The sequence below is a fragment of the Brassica napus genome, chromosome C7 (genome assembly GCF_020379485.1).
Source record: "Brassica napus cultivar Da-Ae chromosome C7, Da-Ae, whole genome shotgun sequence".
NCBI classification, from domain to species: Eukaryota; Viridiplantae; Streptophyta; class Magnoliopsida; order Brassicales; family Brassicaceae; genus Brassica; species Brassica napus.
Genome location: NC_063450.1, coordinates 45004948 through 45021549, shown reverse-complemented (window position 1 = coordinate 45021549; position 16602 = coordinate 45004948). Strand labels below are relative to the sequence as shown.

Genomic DNA, 16602 nt, shown 5'->3' with positions numbered 1-16602 from the left:
TAGGAGCTCCAGCTGGAGCTGAAGTGCTTGCCCCTGGGTTCGAACCTTGGTCACTGCGGAAATTTACATGTGGGCTTCAGCACCCGAGACCGAAGACTGTTATTCGGTGAGCCACATGGTGACGCTCTAACAACGTCCATGCTCATTTCGGTCTCTAGTCTGGACCACTTCGGTGGGGCAGGATACTCGGTTATCAAAAAAAAAACTAATGTTTAAAAGTTGACAACTTAAATAATTTACTGAGTTTTTTTTTTCCTTTTGAACAAGTGTATTCAAAGATTTGGATATGAGATGAGTTAATATATATATATATATATATACCAACTTAGAATATTTTTTTAAAAAAAATGGAGAACAAGTTGTGGATTATGTTAGTCAAAAGCTGGATTACGTTAGTCAAAAACTTTTACTAGTCTATTTTGATTAATAATACAAATAAACCCATTTGTTTTGTTGACCCATTCATTTATTTCTTTGAGAGTCATGGGCAATATTTATTTAAATAGGCCACATCTTAATGAACCTTAAGAGGTCCGTTAATTACACTTTTGTTAGTCATCACATGACAATGGATACCGTGAGCTAAAGGCCCGGCCCATTCTTTCTAACATAAGCAGGTTTGGTCCCAGCTTGCTTCTACACCACGGCAACTTCCTTCTTCACCAGAGGAACATGCTTTCTCAAAGTGGCAGCATGATGTGAATCAAAATCCATTTGGGTATTGCACATCACATTGCACCAATCACAAACCCTAACTTGATCTGCTGCAACTCCATTCTCCTTCCCTGTCCTCACCACCTCCTCCTCCACACCTTCAGATGCGTTTTCAGACTCAACCAGCGAGTCAAATCGCTCTCTGCTGCTTAGACAAAGAGAAGGGCCACTGCTACCAGAAACAAGTAAAATCATAACTTTTACTAATTAAAATACGACCAAGTCAGTACATCACCTCGCTTCTTTGGGTTCTGCAAACTCAACACTCAGAATCTGTTCACTATCTTTATTATCTACTCGTGCTTTACTGATTTGAGTAACTTCTTTGATGCTCACTTGTGCGTCCTTAGGCTCAATCTCTAGCTCTTCCAACGCGTCTCTTGGATGATCTTTCTCTTCAAGACTCTGTTCCAGAATCTTTTTATCATCAAAGAGAACCTGTACTCAGTGATAAAACAGATATTAGTTCTCATGCTCATTCAAATCTAATGATAAGCGCTAAACCCAAAACTCCTCAACTTGCCTCTGCGTGTTTCTTTACCCCTTTAGCGTGCTTTCGGCCCATCAGGTGAGCCTCAAAGACAGTTGGAGAAAGGCAGATCACACTGCAAATACTACATACATATGCTTTAAGCTCAGCTTTTTTATCTTTAGTCACCTTCTCCTTCTTCATGTCCATGTACTCCTCTGGGGGCTCAGCGGCTCCTGCAGAGCTACATTCAGGATCGCTTGAGTTCATTTCCAGGTTCTCGTTTGGTATATTCGCAAACTCCCGGTTTGAGTTTGCATCTTGTGAAAGTTCTGGTTTCTTGAAAATGGCATCAATACATTCTCTGTAGGATAGCATCCATTGGAAATGAGAAAACTTCAATTTGGCATTAGTTAAGAAGTCAAAGTTGGAAGGTTCTTCTTACCTAGATTCTTTAGAGGGAGACAACTCAGGGTTTAGTTCGGTGAAGAGACACTCTGCATTTGGAAGAGATTTGTAATCACTCTCTCCTACTTCTTCAATAGTTTGAAATTTTTCTTCATCACATCCCTCTCTCAGCTCCTGTCTTTGGTCATCTAAGTAGTCCATGTTCTCAGGTGCCTTTACAGGCTTGATTTGGAGCTCCTTTGTGAGACCGTTATCTTGAATGACTTCATCTTGTATTTGCTTATTATCAAGCAGAGCCTGTTTCAATAACAATGTATCATCATCAACTTTCTTCTAATGAAACCATAAATTTTCATCCAAATCTCTGATCAACTTACATCTGCCTGCTTTTTAATCTTAGCAGCATGCTTCCGGCCCTTATGGTGAGACTCGAACACGGAAGGATGTGCACAAACGACATTGCAAATATTGCAAACATATGGTTCATATTTGTATTCAATCACTGTACTCTTCTTCTTGGTCATGTCCCCTTCGAGATTCTCAATCGGTTCTGCAGGTGCATTATTCTCTGGCTCACCTGATTCTATTTCCAAGCCTTGTTTGAGCATGCTCTCCAACTTCTCGATTTCAATGTCATTTTGCGTAGGTTCTAGCTTCTTGAAGATTGCTTCAAAACACTCCCTGTTACACACAAATATCATTAAATCAGAATATACTTATAAAGAGTATGCACAATCATAAAATTTACCTCACTTCTTTGGGCACGTGAAAGTCGCGGCTTAGTTCACTGAAAACATGATCTACATTGAGAGGAGCTACACCACTCTTGTCCAGCCTTGCTTTAAAATCATGCCAGAACTCTCTTCCACTCTTTTCAGACTCTTGGGCATCCCGAGACTTCAGGTCACTGTCTTGAACATTTTCTTCAATGTCTTTAGCATCAACGAGAGCCTGCCACAAAGTCAAAGTCAACCAAAATCATATTTTCGAGTTCACATCTGGATTCTCTAGTGTTAAGTACGGAGATATAAAAACTCAGTATCAAATATTAAAAAAAAAACTTGCCTCTGCTTGCTTCGTCACCACACTGGGCGAACCGCAAAGTGCAAACATCTCAACTCCTGCTTCAACCACCTTATTCGTTATCTCCGTGTCTTGCTCATGACACCCACTTGATGCTGCAGCTATGTTTTCAGGCTCAAGGTTTTGCTTCAGCTCCCACTTCACAACCAAAAGCATATCCAGTGGAGATTAACATGAGGTCAAGTTTCATATCCTCTTAAAGACAAGCATAGTTGTGGTAAATTGTTGACTCAGTTAGACCCTAACACTAGGATGCATACCTGAGCTGCATGTTCTTTGCCCGTAGGGAAAACTTCAATGCTTTTGCAAGCAACATTGCATAACGATTCGGATTCACCAGCCTCACTGCACTTCTTCTGAAGCGTCGTTCTATTTGTCTCCTGTTGATTTAGCTCTTTCAGGACATCTTTCAGTTTCTTTCGCGCAGCCTTGCTAGAACCAGACCCTGAATCCATTGGTTGTGTGGACAAAGCATGTTCGGAAACATCTTGGCTGGATATTTTAGAACCAAAGGAGCAACAACTTGGTGAGGAATGACAACCAGTTGCAATTAAGCTTCTCCACATCCACGAGGTCCTTGCAGAAGCAACCAAGAAAGGTGAAGCTTGAAGAGGGTGGGCGAGAAGAATGTTGTATCTCAACATCCGCAGACGGTTAAGAGCATAAGAGAAGTCTCCGTCACCGGAGATAAGCATCAAGTTAGCTGGAGCAGGATTCTCCAACACCCACAAAAACATATCAACCAGAATCTTCTTGTCACTCGCGTCTTTCCTTCCTGTTTAGAAGAAGAAAAGAAAAAGACTTTATACTAAAAACCACATCCCTTTGAATCAAAGTATCGATTTTTAACTAACCGGAGGGGACGTGGTTAAGAGAGATTCCGGCGGAGGAGAGAGCTTGCTGAACAGGTTTAGGGATGAGTTCTGTGTTTCCATAAGCAGTGATGGTGAGAGGACCACGGTAGTTCAAGTTCACCAGTGCTGAGTTCAGTTTCTGAGCTATGCTATGAGCATCCCAGCCCTTGGGGACAGGGCAGTTCTCGATGTCCCACCAGACCGACGTTTTAGCCGTCGCGTACTCAGCCTCCGCCGTGTGGGTGATGGAGGAGTCGAAGCACATTATTAAAAAAAATTACCTACTTTACTAGATCAGTGAGGTTTGACAATAATTGAAAGTTGAAAGCTTTTATCAAAAGCTTAGATCATGATTAACAGTAGTTTATCAAAAGCTTAGTTCATAACTTAGCTCATGACATTTTTTTTGTTTTTTATTTTATTTTTATGTTTTTTTTTTTTTTTTTTTTTGCTAAGAACCAGTTTTATGTTTTTTATTTAAGAGATGATTTTTACCTTTTATTAGTTAAAAGATAAAAAACGGTTTTTATCTGAAACTAAGAATTTCGTCCTAAGAACCTGGTTTAATCATGGTTTAAAACTTGAAAATTATCTATATTAATAAACCTAAAAATAAAATAAAACCCCAAGATAATAGAAGTTGAAATTATTTAAATGTAAAAAATAAATAAGTAAAAATACTTTAATAATCTTTTGTACAAGTAAGCTTTTGCTTTTCAAAGCAAGACGACAAAGAGAAAAATAGAGGAAAATAAAAATATTATAAAAATGACTTAGACTTACAACTGGATTATGTATAGTTTCTGTTTCAGATCATTGCTTAATAACTTTATATTCTCTCAGTCCCGTTAGAACACAGCCAACAAAACATAGATATAAGGTCCGATTGATAATGATCGTAGCTTTAAAATTTTTGTTGTTGAAAAAAATCTGTAGACTTTTTGTTGTGGCTTTAGATTTTAGTGCTGTAGAATTTTATGGAAAGTACTAAAAAATTTCTTTAGATATTTGGCTCTGCAGAGCACTTGTACAGCTGTAGGTTATTTCAAGAGCTGTGGATTTAAAAAAAAATTAAAAAGTTTGATTGCTCTGAATTTGGTACTGTAGAAATAAATAGGACTGTGGACAGCACATACAACAACTACCAATCACCCCCATAATGTAAAAGTTGACCATTAACTACAGTTTTAAAACATACCACTAAATTTTAATCCGCGCTTTTGAAAACACTAGATATTTCATGTTGTAAAAATCTAATATTACATTAATAAGCTTCTAGCTTTTTATATCCATTTAATTTAAAATCTAATAAATTTGTCTAGTTAGTCTTGTAATTATTATATTAACTCATTTAAAGCATTTAAAAAATATCAAAATTATTTAAAAGTTTTTAACGTGTATGTTAGGTAACTGTGGATTTTAAGCTTTATATATATTTAATATATTAAAATAAGTTTGTAGTGTTTCACAAAAAAAGTTTGTTACAATTTTCTTACATTTCAGAATCATGTGAAGTATTATTATTTTATTCAAATAATCTATATTGATCATTTAATTTAAAGTTGTTTCTATCATTTTAAAAAACGAAAGCTGTTATAATCATATGGTAATATTATTGAGTTCCATTCTACATTAACTTCTTTGGTATTATTGTTATGTAAGCTAAATCATGGCAAATAATAAAATCTAAGCATTTGGTATAGGATTCCACATTTGTCAAAAATATATTATGGCCGTCAAAGTTTTAGAAATAATAACTAACGAAATCAATAGAGATAAGAAAATCTATACTATTATTTACGAAGTGACTTAGTTTATTTGTCATGATTTCCATGATTTTAGCTAATTTTATTTATTTGTCATGTTTTAATTATGTTTAAGATGAATCATTAATTTATTAATAGATTTTAGTTGAGTTCATAATTTATTAATTTAAATAATATAACTATAAAATATGTAATTAGATATATAATTATTTTGATTTTGTTTATTTGTCATGTTTTCCATGATTTTAGTCAATTTTGCTTATTTGTCATGTTTTTATTAGGTTTTAGCTTAGTCATTGATTTATTAATAATTTTTATCTGAATCAATAATTTATTAATTTAAAGAAATATTCGTAATTAATTTTATATATAATTAAAAACGAATTTTGATTTAATAATATTTAAATCTATATGTTATATTAAAGTTCTTATTTTCTTATTTGTCATATTTTATTAGGTTTTAAGCTTTTATATAGGTCATTGATTTATTGTTAGTTTTTAACTGAATATTTATTAATTTTCATAAAACCCGTAATGAATTTTATATATAATAAAACACGCATTTTATTTTAATAATATTAAATTTATATGTTATATTAAATAATTAATTATAAACTAAGATAATAAAATTGTGAAAATATATTTAAAAATTAAGAGAATTCTTATATATATTGTGTTGCTATCTGAAAATAATATTTTTTATTATAAAGTTAAAAAACTAAGTTATAAAACAGTTTATAATTAAATATTAGTCAAACAAAAATATTTATATAAAGATATTTTCTAAACTATTTCTAATATATGAGTGTTTTAAAACTCTTAACACAATAATAACTACATAGTTTGATGAACGTTTTTTGACATATATAAATAATTTGATGTTTCATTTAACTATTTAAAATCATAAATAATAACTTAACTTGTGGCTGAGTTCAAAACAAATTTTTTTGCTTTTACTTTAAACCAGTTTAAGTTTAATCCGTGAAACACTATAGCTTCGGTTGGTGACCACTAGAAGAATGAAAAAAATGAACAAAATAAAAAATAAAATTTCATTTGAGAAATTGAAAAAATAAAAAAAAAAATGCATTTTTGTTCAATTTATTCCTTATCAAAATTGCATAGGAAAATTTGTTCTTATAAATTCATTCCTCCATGGGGAATTTAGAAAAAATAAGTGGGATCTACCTTTTAATAATTTGACTAAAATTTCAACATAAATGGTATAAATTTTGAGAAACAAAGAATTCATCATAATTTTTTTCCTTCAACATATTCATCAATTAGAATATAATACTGATTTTTGGATTAATAAGACATAAAATAATTATTCGTAAGATGATTATGTCAGTATGTGCGGGTAAAACGCTTAGTTTATAACTAATAGAGATATTAATTTTTTTTAAGCTGATAACTGTGTGGTCCAAATTTGTTGATACATCCCTTATATATTAATTGAGGAACATTTGAAAAGATGTAACCTCAATTTTGTATTAATTAAAAGAGGCCCCAATGCATAGGTGGCACTCAATTAGGTAGTCAATTACATTCAATTGAAAAATAAGTAGGTCCACATTCGATTTTTATATGTTGTTAGATACATAAGTTGGTCAAACTATATGATATAATGATATGATATGATATTTTCTTTCCTTAAATAAAACCTACGGAATTACCATAAATGACTAATATATATATGACAATTAATGAGTTTAATAATAAAGATTTGATAACAATGTATATCTCCTCCATCATTTTTTGTTTAATTTTATATTATTAAAATAAATTAAACAATCAAATTAGCTATAAAAATAAAATTTAGATTTTTTCGTATACGTTATATTTTGAATTTTTAAAAACGACAATAAATGACTAAAACTATTAAAATTATTATGTTAAAAATTAATGATCAATTGGTTTAACATTTTTATTATAAGAAGATACACATGATTTTAAAACCATATGAGTAAAAAATATCATTTAATATAAAATAAATATATATATATATATATTAAACACTATATACCATAAGATTACATAAATATTTTAATATTAAAACTTTCAATGAATTTTCAAGAACATTTATAAATTATAAATTTATTAAAGATTTCAGATTGAAAATTTTGTTATCGATGATTTAAATATTTTGTTATAAAACGATATGAACGATCATAGAACTGTATGATTATAAATTCTTATTTAATAAATAACTATACAAAATATACTATTCCTAGAAAAATAGGTTGGTTCATCTTAACTTATATTACACTTTTTATTAAACTAACTATCGAATTGATAAATAACGTACCAAAAAATATTTTGCACTTTCCTTAAATAAAAGCTACGAAATTACCTAATATGATTAACGTATATGTGAAAATTAATTATAATGAATAATAAATATTTGATAACAATTTTTGTATTTTAGTTCTTTTTTTAATTTTATATTATTAAAATATATTTAAAAATCACATTAAATATATAATAAAAACATTTATAATTTTTCTTATATGTTATATTATGAATTTTTCAAAACGTCTATAAATTATTAGAAATTTGAATATCCCCACTCTGAAAATTTTGTGATCAATAAATTATTTTTTTGTCATAATAAGTTACAAATGATCATAAAATTGTATTAATATGAACTTTTATTTAATATTATAAGAAGATACACATTATTTTAAAACCATATGAGTAAAAAATATCATTTAATAATAAAACATATATATTTATATATATATATATAGATTATACTATATACCATAAGATTACATAAATATTTTAATATTAAAACTTTCAATGAATTTTCAAAAACATTTATAAATTATAAACTTATTAAAGATTTCACATTGAAATTTTTGTTATCGATTATTTAAATATTCAGTTATAAAATGATATGAATGATCATATTAGAAGCTACGAAATTACCTAATATGATTAACGTATATATGAAAATTAATTATTATGAATAATAAATATTTGATAACAATTTTTGTGTCTTAGTTCTTTTTTTAATTTTATATTATTGAAAGATATTAAAAAATCACATTAAATATATAATAAAAACATTTATATTTTTTCTTATATGTTATATTTGAATTTTTCAAAATGTCTATATATTATTAGAAATTTGAATATTCCCACTCTGAAAATTTTGTGATCAATAGATTATTTTTTTGTTATAATAAGTTACAAATGATCATAAAATATAACGCATATGAATTTTTATTTAATAAATATTCAAACTAAATAATATATATATATATAAACACTAATGATTTAAAGCAACAAGATTGGCTGATCAATTTAGTCGTCCAGTTGAAATCTTTCAAAAGTATGTGAAAGACTAAAGTCAAAGTAAATATTGATTTAAAATAGTAGTTATATTTTACTAACCAAATACCGAAAAAAACCGAACCGAACCGAAACTAACCCGATATCCGGGTTGAACACCCGTAATCCAAATGAAGCCAAACTATTGTTTCATTCTCCAAAATATAATAAAAATAATAATTTAATCCCGCGCAAGGCGCGGGTCTTATCCTAGTTAGATATAAATATTAGCTAAGTATTAGACTATTAGCAGGCGAAGGTGCGTAGTTTAGATGATCATATTATTTTCCTAATTGAAAAAAAAAATAAAGTTGTTAACCATAAATATAGGAATGGCATAGTATTATAATTATTTCAAAAATTAATGGCAGAATACTAGTATGAGTTTTACAAAACAAAAATACTAGTATGAATATTGCTTTAATAGTAGGGAGAATTTGCTAGATATCTGGTAGTTTAATTAAGTCATAATTAAGGAAGTAACAAATGTGTCTCTTTTCATTCGGTTATAACCCTTTATCTTACAAATAGCAGGTGAAAGGAAGAAGGTATGTCCACGTCGGCCATGTGAAATATGTGTATATACGGGTGACAAATAATAAAGAGTGATGTTGACACCTACTTATGTGCCTCACAATTTATGCGACCTGTGCATAACTTACGAAAGAAAAAGGAATCATGTCACTTTAATTTTTTACCACATAAATAAACATAGATAAAAGAAGATGAATGCATGAAGAAGTTAATGCTTACCAGATTGCGTGAATACTATTCTATTTCGGTTACGCATGTACTATTGTATCTCACTCAACCCTCTACTGGAAACTATACAAGACACACCACTGATTAATAAAACTAAACCCTAATCAAAGAAGCATAAACCCAAATAGAATGTATATAATATGGTTTACTATACATAAACTTCTACTTAGTAAATATAAACCCTAGACAGAAACCTATAAACCCAAATACAATCTATAAATTATTTTCTAATATTGTACACTTGTAGGCACCTTGGTTAGCATGTTGCATATCTTCTATTTCATATAGTCTAAATAGTATAGTAAACGAATGTTCCAAATAATCAAATTTATCCACTGATGTATCCATAGTATGAAATGCAAACATTAAGCTTTTCCCACCCGAAAAAATACAACAATACAAGACACGCCACTGATTAGTAAAACTAAACCCTAATCAAGGAAGCATAAACCCAAATAAAACGTATATAATATGGTTTACTATACACAAACCTCTACATAGTAAATCTAAACCCTAGGCAGAAACCTATAAACCCAAATACAATCTATAAATTGTTTTCCAATATTGGACACTTAAAGACACACTTACTTGGTTAGCATGTTGCATATCTTCTATTCCATATAGTCTAAATAATATAGTAAATGAATGTTCCAAATAATCAAATTTGTCCAGTGATGTATCCATAGTATGAAATACAAACAATAAACTCTCCCCACCCGAAAAAATACAACAACACAAGACGGGCCACTATTTAGTAAAACTAAACCCTAATCAAGGAAGCATAAACCCAAATAGAATGTATGTAATATGGTTTACTATATCCAAACCTCTACTTAGTAAACCTAAACCTTAAGCAGGAACCTATAACCTCAAATACAATCTATAAATTGTTTTCCAATATTTGACACTTGGATGCCATTTACTTGGTTAACATGTTGTATATCTTCTATTCCATATAGTCTAAGTAGTATAGTAAGCAAATCTTACAAATAATCAAATTTGTCCAACATTCGAAAAAATAAATTTTATATTACAATCAATCACACAAAATTACAGAGAAGAGGACTATCAAATTTGAAAACATGACATATTATTATATCCTTAAGAAATAGTATAAAAATATGTCTCGAGTAGTATGGTATCCTTACATAAATAAGTACACTAAAATATATATACTATACTATTCCTTTCACCGAATATAGTATGGACGGAAAGTTCATCTTCTTCATTTTTTTTTAGACATGTTGATGGTGACACACATTTACTAGGCTCACAATCATTATTCTTCATCATCATATAGAGCTCGTCTTCATCTCTTTTCTTTTTCCGACAAGGCGACATTTTTACCGATCTGCCGTCGTTATTCTTCACCACTGTATCTAGAAAACAAAACCAGAAACAAAAACATGGTATTAAAGTAAAAGCATGATTGTAAATAATCAATGATTTAAGATAAGCAAAAAAAAAAGAATGAAAGAGTTTTTGTATCTGCTCACTGTAATCCTTCGACATGAACACAATAGAGTTCGTCGGGAAGCGTTACACATCTGAACAAAATTGATTGATCTTTCTAATATTTACTAATAATAATAACATTTAAAGATATGTGTGATTATCAAAAGGTATGACTAACAAAGAGACAGAAGTAATTTACCACATTAATTATTATTAAATTTTGGGTTGTTAGTAGGTTTCTCCGGTTATTCATGAGGGAAATATGACTATTATTTATAAAAGAGAAACGGTGTATCGGTGAGTTAGGATATTTAGATCGCTAGTAAATTATTAATTATTTGAAAGTTATACAGCCCAATTCCACTTATTAGTATAGATTATTCAGTAAAGTTTTTCTAACTCCTTTTTCCCCCAAAGTCTGGTCCAAAAGTTATCAACTTGGAACTTAGCCTCTCCCCTCTTGGCAGCCACTCCTAGGTGCTCCTTAAGTCCTGCAAACTCCTTTAAAGGTTCCTGTGGTGTTGTTTGGGGTTTATGTTTGGACTCATCTTCCAACTTCTCTGTCACATTCACATCTGCTGGCGCTTTTACTCTCTGAGGAATCACATCCAAACATCCTCTGTAACCCAAGACCCAAGTAATCATTAGAGCACACACATAATGATCAAAAATAGCTCAAGAAATAACCCCCTGATTAATGGTTCTTACCTCGATTCTTTGGGTACACTTGACTCTTGATTCATTCCAATAAAGGCACGCGTTAGGTTCTCAGATATGGCATTTATCTCCTTCACTTCCTCTTTATCTTCTTGTGCCCCTTGAAACCCATGATCCTCGGTCTTCACAAGTGTCTGCTCCTCTGTTGCATCTGCTTTTCCCAATGGATGTTCCACTGCTCTTTGGCGAAGTTCTTGGCGAGTTCTCAGTGAATCAACAAATGCCTTCTACAACAAAAGTCCATTAGTTTAGCTTCTTTCTCTTTGTTTTTCTATGTATAACTATATACTGCTATGTAACCTTAAGAGTAAGATCTAATATTCTTCACACTTTCAATGGGAATCAAACCTACGGTATGCTTTGTAATACTGACCATAAGAAAAAAAGAAGCAAATTCCAAGTTCCTGAAAGAAAACACAATAGTAAAGTTATAAAACTTGCCTCTGTTTGCTCCTTGACCATGGTGGTTTGGCTTTTGCTCAATACCTTCTTCAATCTCTCTGCATTCTCCTTAGAAAGCATGGCGTCTCTCTCAGACATCCTCTCCCTCTTCTGCTGGTGTATTTTCCCACAGATGTGATTTGCATATGCAACCTTGCTCTCGCAGCTGATCCGGCAGATTTGGCACCAGACAAGCTGCAAAACTTTTGGTTCCTTCGTTATAGGTTTGGTTGAAACGCTGGACTTAGCCACCTTCTCCTTCTTCATGTCCATGTACTCCTCGGGATGCTCAGTGGCTCCTCCTGCAGAGCTACTTTCAGAATCGCCTGAGTTCATCTCCAGGTTCTGGCTTGGTATACTCTCAAGCTCCCGGCTTAAGTTTGCATCTTCTGAGACTTCTGGTTTCTTGAAAATAGCATCAAGACATTCTCTGTAGGATAGCATCCATTGGAAATGAGAAAACTTCAATTTGGCATTAGTTAAGAAGTCAAAGTTGGAAGGTTCTTCTTACCTAGATTCTTTAGAGGGAGACAACTCAGGGTTTAGTTCGGTGAAGAGACACTCTGCATTTGGAAGAGATTTGTAATCACTCTCTCCTACTTCTTCAATAGTTTGAAATTTTTCTTCATCACATCCCTCTCTCAGCTCCTGTCTTTGGTCATCTAAGTAGTCCATGTTCTCAGGTGCCTTTACAGGCTTGATTTGGAGCTCCTTTGTGAGACCGTTATCTTGAATGACTTCATCTTGTATTTGCTTATTATCAAGCAGAGCCTGTTTCAATAACAATGTATCATCATTAACTTTCTTCTAATGAAACCATAAATTTTTCATCCAAATCTCTGATCAACTTACATCTGCCTGCTTTTTAATCTTAGCAGCATGCTTCCGGCCCTTATGATGAGACTCGAACACGGCAGGATGATCACAAACGACATTGCAAATATTGCAAACATATGGTTCATATTTGTATTCAATCACTGTACTCTTCTTCTTCTTGGTCATATCCTCCAACTTCTCAATTTCAATATCATTTTGTGTAGATTCTAGCTTCTTGAAGATTGCTTCAAAACACTCCCTGTTACACGTAATTCTAATATACTTAACAATTTTGATAGCAAAGAGTAGGCACAATCGAAACTTACCTCACTTCTTTGGGCACGTGAAAGTCGCGGCTTAGTTCACTGAAAACATGATCCACACTGAGAGGAGCTACACCACTCTTGTCTAGCCTTTCTTTAAAATCATGCCAGAACTCTCTTCCACTCCTTTCGGATGTTGCAATAGTCTCCATCAGTTCCTTGTTCTGTTTCTCCAAGCACTTCATAAAAGCATCCCGAGACTGCGAGTAATTGTCTTGAACACATGCTTCAATGTTTTTTGCATCAATGAGAGCCTGCAACAATGGCAGTCAATCAAAAATAATATTTTAAATTTTTCACATCTGTACTCTAGTGTTAAGGACGAAAGATAGACTCAACATCAAATATTAAAAAACTTGCATCTGTTTGCTTCTTCATCTCAACCATCATTATCTCAGTGTCCTGCTCATGACACCCACTTGATGCTGAAGCTATGTTTCCAGGCTCACCCAACAATTCCAGGTTTTGCTTCAGCTGAAAACGAAAACTTGTGGTTGAATTAGAAAGTTCATTTAGCTCCCAAAACTAGGATGCTCACCTCAGCTGCTTGTTCTCTGGCCGTGGTGAAAATATCAGTGCTTTTGCAAGCAACATTGCACACTCTCAATTCCTTCTGAAGCTTCTTTCTTCTTGTCTCCTGTTGACTTGGTGCTTTCTGAACATATATTCCTTTGAGTTTATCAGCATTGTTAAAAACACACCCTGAATCCATTGCTTGTGTGGACAAAGCATGCTCAGAACCAAAGGAGCAACAACTTCGTGAGGAATGAGAACCAGTTGCAATTAAGCTTCTCCACATCCACGAGGTCCTTGCAGAAGCAACCAAGAAAGGCGAAGCTTGAAGAGGGTGGGCGAGAAGAATGTTGTATCTCAACATCCTCAGACGGTTAAGAGCATAAGAGAAATCTCCGTCACCGGAGATAAGCATCAAGTTAGCTGGAGCAGGATTCTCCAACACCCACAAAAACATATCAACCAGAATCTTCTTGTCACTCGCATCCTTCCTTCCTGTTTAGAAGAAGAAAAGACAAAGACTTTATACTAAAAACCACATCCCTTTGAATCAAAGTATCGATTTTTAACTAACCGGAGGGGACGTGGTTAAGAGAGATTCCGGCGGAGGAGAGAGCTTGCTGAACAGGTTTAGGGATGAGTTCTGTGTTTCCATAAGCAGTGATGGTGAGAGGACCACGGTAGTTCAAGTTCACCAGTGCTGAGTTCAGTTTCTGAGCTATGCTATGAGCATCCCAGCCCTTGGGGACAGGGCAGTTCTCGATGTCCCACCAGACCGACGTTTTAGCCGTCGCGTACTCAGCCTCCGCCGTGTGGGTGATGGAGTCGAAGCGCATACTTTAATAAAAAAAAAACCTTACTTTACAAGATTTATTAAGGGAAATTGCGCTCAGTATATATCAAACAAATTATAATTAACTATCTAACCGAAAAAAAAATTGACCACAATATTCAACGTATTTTCTATCATATATTCTAAAATGTCCTTTCAATCGACCGGTGTAACATTTTTCTATTTTGTTCTTTGTTTTATTTTATTTTCTTCTTATTCTTTTTTTACAGATTTTTGTTTGTCTTGATATCAACGAAAACATAAATCATAAAAGCTTTTTTTTTGCTAGAACATCACCATCGTTACTAATAAGATTCCATGATTGATTATCATCATTGATGATTAATGTTACATGTGTCTCGTGTTTGTACTCTGTTGTGATTTCAGAAGAGTGTCGATGTATGTGAAAAAAGGAGATGAAGAAGATGAACCCACATACTATATGGAGTAAAATAAAATATAGTAATATAGCTATTATGTAATACTACTATACTATTTAAACTAGATACTGTACTATTTAAGCTACAAGATACTATAATATTGTTTATTTTCAGTTTATTTAATATGATATATTATAGATTATAATTGGGTTTAGGGTTTTAAAATTAGGATTTAGTGATTAAAATTTAGTGACTACAATTTAAGGTTTAGTAATTAAAGGTTGGGTTGGGTTGAGTTGGAGTAGGGTTTAGTATTTAAGTGTTATGAATGTGGATGAAGTCCTGTACTATTTCAACGATATAGAATAGAACATTCAAGTACATATTTATATGGTCAATAAGTGTGTTGAGGTGGATGACATTATGTGATATTTCGAAGATTTTTGCTGACCATATATGTTATATTTGTTGAGGTCGTCAAATATTTTGCTTTTACCGTTTACCTTCTACAAATAAGGTTAGAACCAGAAAGAATTGGAACAAAATATCATCCACTTAATTATGTCAAAATCAGTGATATATTCTTCATTTCCGTTTGTGTTTTGTATATTAAGCAAATTCTCTCATTTATCAATGGGTTTGAGAATACTTAAAAGCTTTTATCAAAAACCTACTTGTAGAGCTTGAAAAAAAAGCTACTTCCGCTTAATAATAGTTTTACATAAAAACGCAAAAAAAAAGAATATTTTTTAAAAATAAAATAAAAATTAATAGGTAGATTATATATAAACGAACCAATCGTAAATAAATTTATATAACTTAATTGGTCATGTTATATTCCATAAATATAAAATTTATCTAAAAATGTGAAAATTACTTGTATTTTAAAACACAAAATATCACTAGAAATGGTTATATATATCCTAAAATAAAATAAAACCCTTTAAAATCTTAAAACAATAAAGATAAATTATTTAAATAAATAAGTAAAAATACTTTAAAAATCTTTTGTACAAGTAAGTGTTTTCTCTTTAGAAAAAAATATAAGCTTTTGCTTAAGACAAGACGACAAAGAGAAAAACAGAGGAAAAAAATATGGGAAATTGGATTGTACTACCAAGAAAAAAAGCATAATTAGGTCCATAGCTAAATACTCTAGTTTTTTAATATACACATTCTATTTTATATAATAATGCATTTATGCCCTTGAGGTTAACCGGTGCAACCTACTAGAAAAAAATTCTTAATTATTTACTATCAAGTTACGCGTGGAACACTCTTGGCCATTTATTTCATCAGCTACGTCATCTACTTTCCTATAAGGTGACGTCATCTCTCATTAGTTCGTACACATTGGTAACTACTTTTCTAAATTTCTATTCTACGTGTCCGATGTAGCAAGGAACATGAACTGCTATGGGTTTTACTTTGACACCACTCGTTTTCTTTAACTAGAGTAAAATTACTTTTAGTAACTACACCTTATTACATGGCTTCTTGAAATTCTTTCATATGCTAAATCTGTTAATAAGTCTTGGTCATTTATTCCATCGATTAAGTCGTACTTTCTCACACCTAGTGACGTCGTTTCCATCACATACCTTCATCTAATTTAACAGTTTGTCTACTCTATTTGAACCATGTAGAATGGAATAAAATATTGTATTATTTCCATGTTTTGATATTTGGATTAGAGTTTATATTTTCATTTTGGGTTTAGTGATCAGTGGTTT

The 16602-nt window shown here is 31.9% G+C and overlaps 2 protein-coding genes across 6 annotated transcripts; both read right to left on the bottom strand.

Annotated features, from left to right (window-relative positions):
* Nucleotides 1-367: 367 nt before the first annotated feature.
* Nucleotides 368-3913, bottom strand: LOC106411072. 3 transcript variants are annotated; one of them, XM_013851752.3, is made up of 9 exons: nucleotides 3529-3913; nucleotides 2935-3449; nucleotides 2657-2812; nucleotides 2340-2542; nucleotides 1969-2272; nucleotides 1629-1888; nucleotides 1238-1547; nucleotides 950-1152; nucleotides 368-883 (listed from the first exon to the last, which is right to left on the bottom strand). In XM_013851752.3, the coding sequence occupies exons 1-9, from the start codon at nucleotides 3791-3793 to the stop codon at nucleotides 637-639; spliced, it is 2463 nt and encodes an 820-aa protein (XP_013707206.2). In that variant the 5' UTR covers nucleotides 3794-3913; the 3' UTR covers nucleotides 368-636. The 3 variants fall into 3 exon arrangements, with proteins under 3 accessions (XP_013707206.2, XP_013707207.2, XP_013707208.2); XM_013851753.3 differs by having other exon boundaries at nucleotides 368-859; XM_013851754.3 differs by having other exon boundaries at nucleotides 368-856.
* A 7244-nt stretch (nucleotides 3914-11157) lies between these two features.
* LOC106411071 lies at nucleotides 11158-14527 on the bottom strand. 3 transcript variants are annotated; one of them, XM_022706294.2, is made up of 9 exons: nucleotides 14232-14527; nucleotides 13683-14152; nucleotides 13484-13618; nucleotides 13148-13398; nucleotides 12858-13080; nucleotides 12517-12776; nucleotides 12006-12435; nucleotides 11556-11788; nucleotides 11158-11466 (listed from the first exon to the last, which is right to left on the bottom strand). In XM_022706294.2, exons 1-9 carry the CDS (start codon nucleotides 14491-14493, stop codon nucleotides 11229-11231), a joined length of 2502 nt encoding a protein of 833 aa, XP_022562015.2. In that variant the 5' UTR covers nucleotides 14494-14527; the 3' UTR covers nucleotides 11158-11228. The 3 variants fall into 3 exon arrangements, with proteins under 3 accessions (XP_022562015.2, XP_022562014.2, XP_013707204.2); XM_022706293.2 differs by having other exon boundaries at nucleotides 11556-11791; nucleotides 14232-14526; XM_013851750.3 differs by having other exon boundaries at nucleotides 11556-11791; nucleotides 13505-13618; nucleotides 14232-14526.
* Between the last annotated feature and the right edge of the window lie 2075 nt (nucleotides 14528-16602).

What these genes read in the sequence shown, in the direction of transcription:
- LOC106411072 (XM_013851752.3), bottom strand. Translation starts at nt 3,793, where the DNA reads ATGTGCTTCGACTCCTCCATCACCCACACGGCGGAGGCTGAGTACGCG. An exon ending in TCTTAACCACGTCCCCTCCG is followed by an intron (nt 3,450 to 3,528) that starts GTTAGTTAAAAA and finishes TCTTCTAAACAG; the next exon opens with GAAGGAAAGACGCGAGTGAC. An exon ending in CACGTGCCCAAAGAAGTGAG is followed by an intron (nt 2,273 to 2,339) that starts GTAAATTTTATG and finishes TGTGTGTAACAG; the next exon opens with GGAGTGTTTTGAAGCAATCT.
- LOC106411071 (XM_022706293.2), bottom strand. Translation starts at nt 14,493, where the DNA reads ATGCGCTTCGACTCCATCACCCACACGGCGGAGGCTGAGTACGCGACG. An exon ending in CCAGAGAACAAGCAGCTGAG is followed by an intron (nt 13,619 to 13,682) that starts GTGAGCATCCTA and finishes TTTCGTTTTCAG; the next exon opens with CTGAAGCAAAACCTGGAATT. An exon ending in CACGTGCCCAAAGAAGTGAG is followed by an intron (nt 13,081 to 13,147) that starts GTAAGTTTCGAT and finishes TACGTGTAACAG; the next exon opens with GGAGTGTTTTGAAGCAATCT.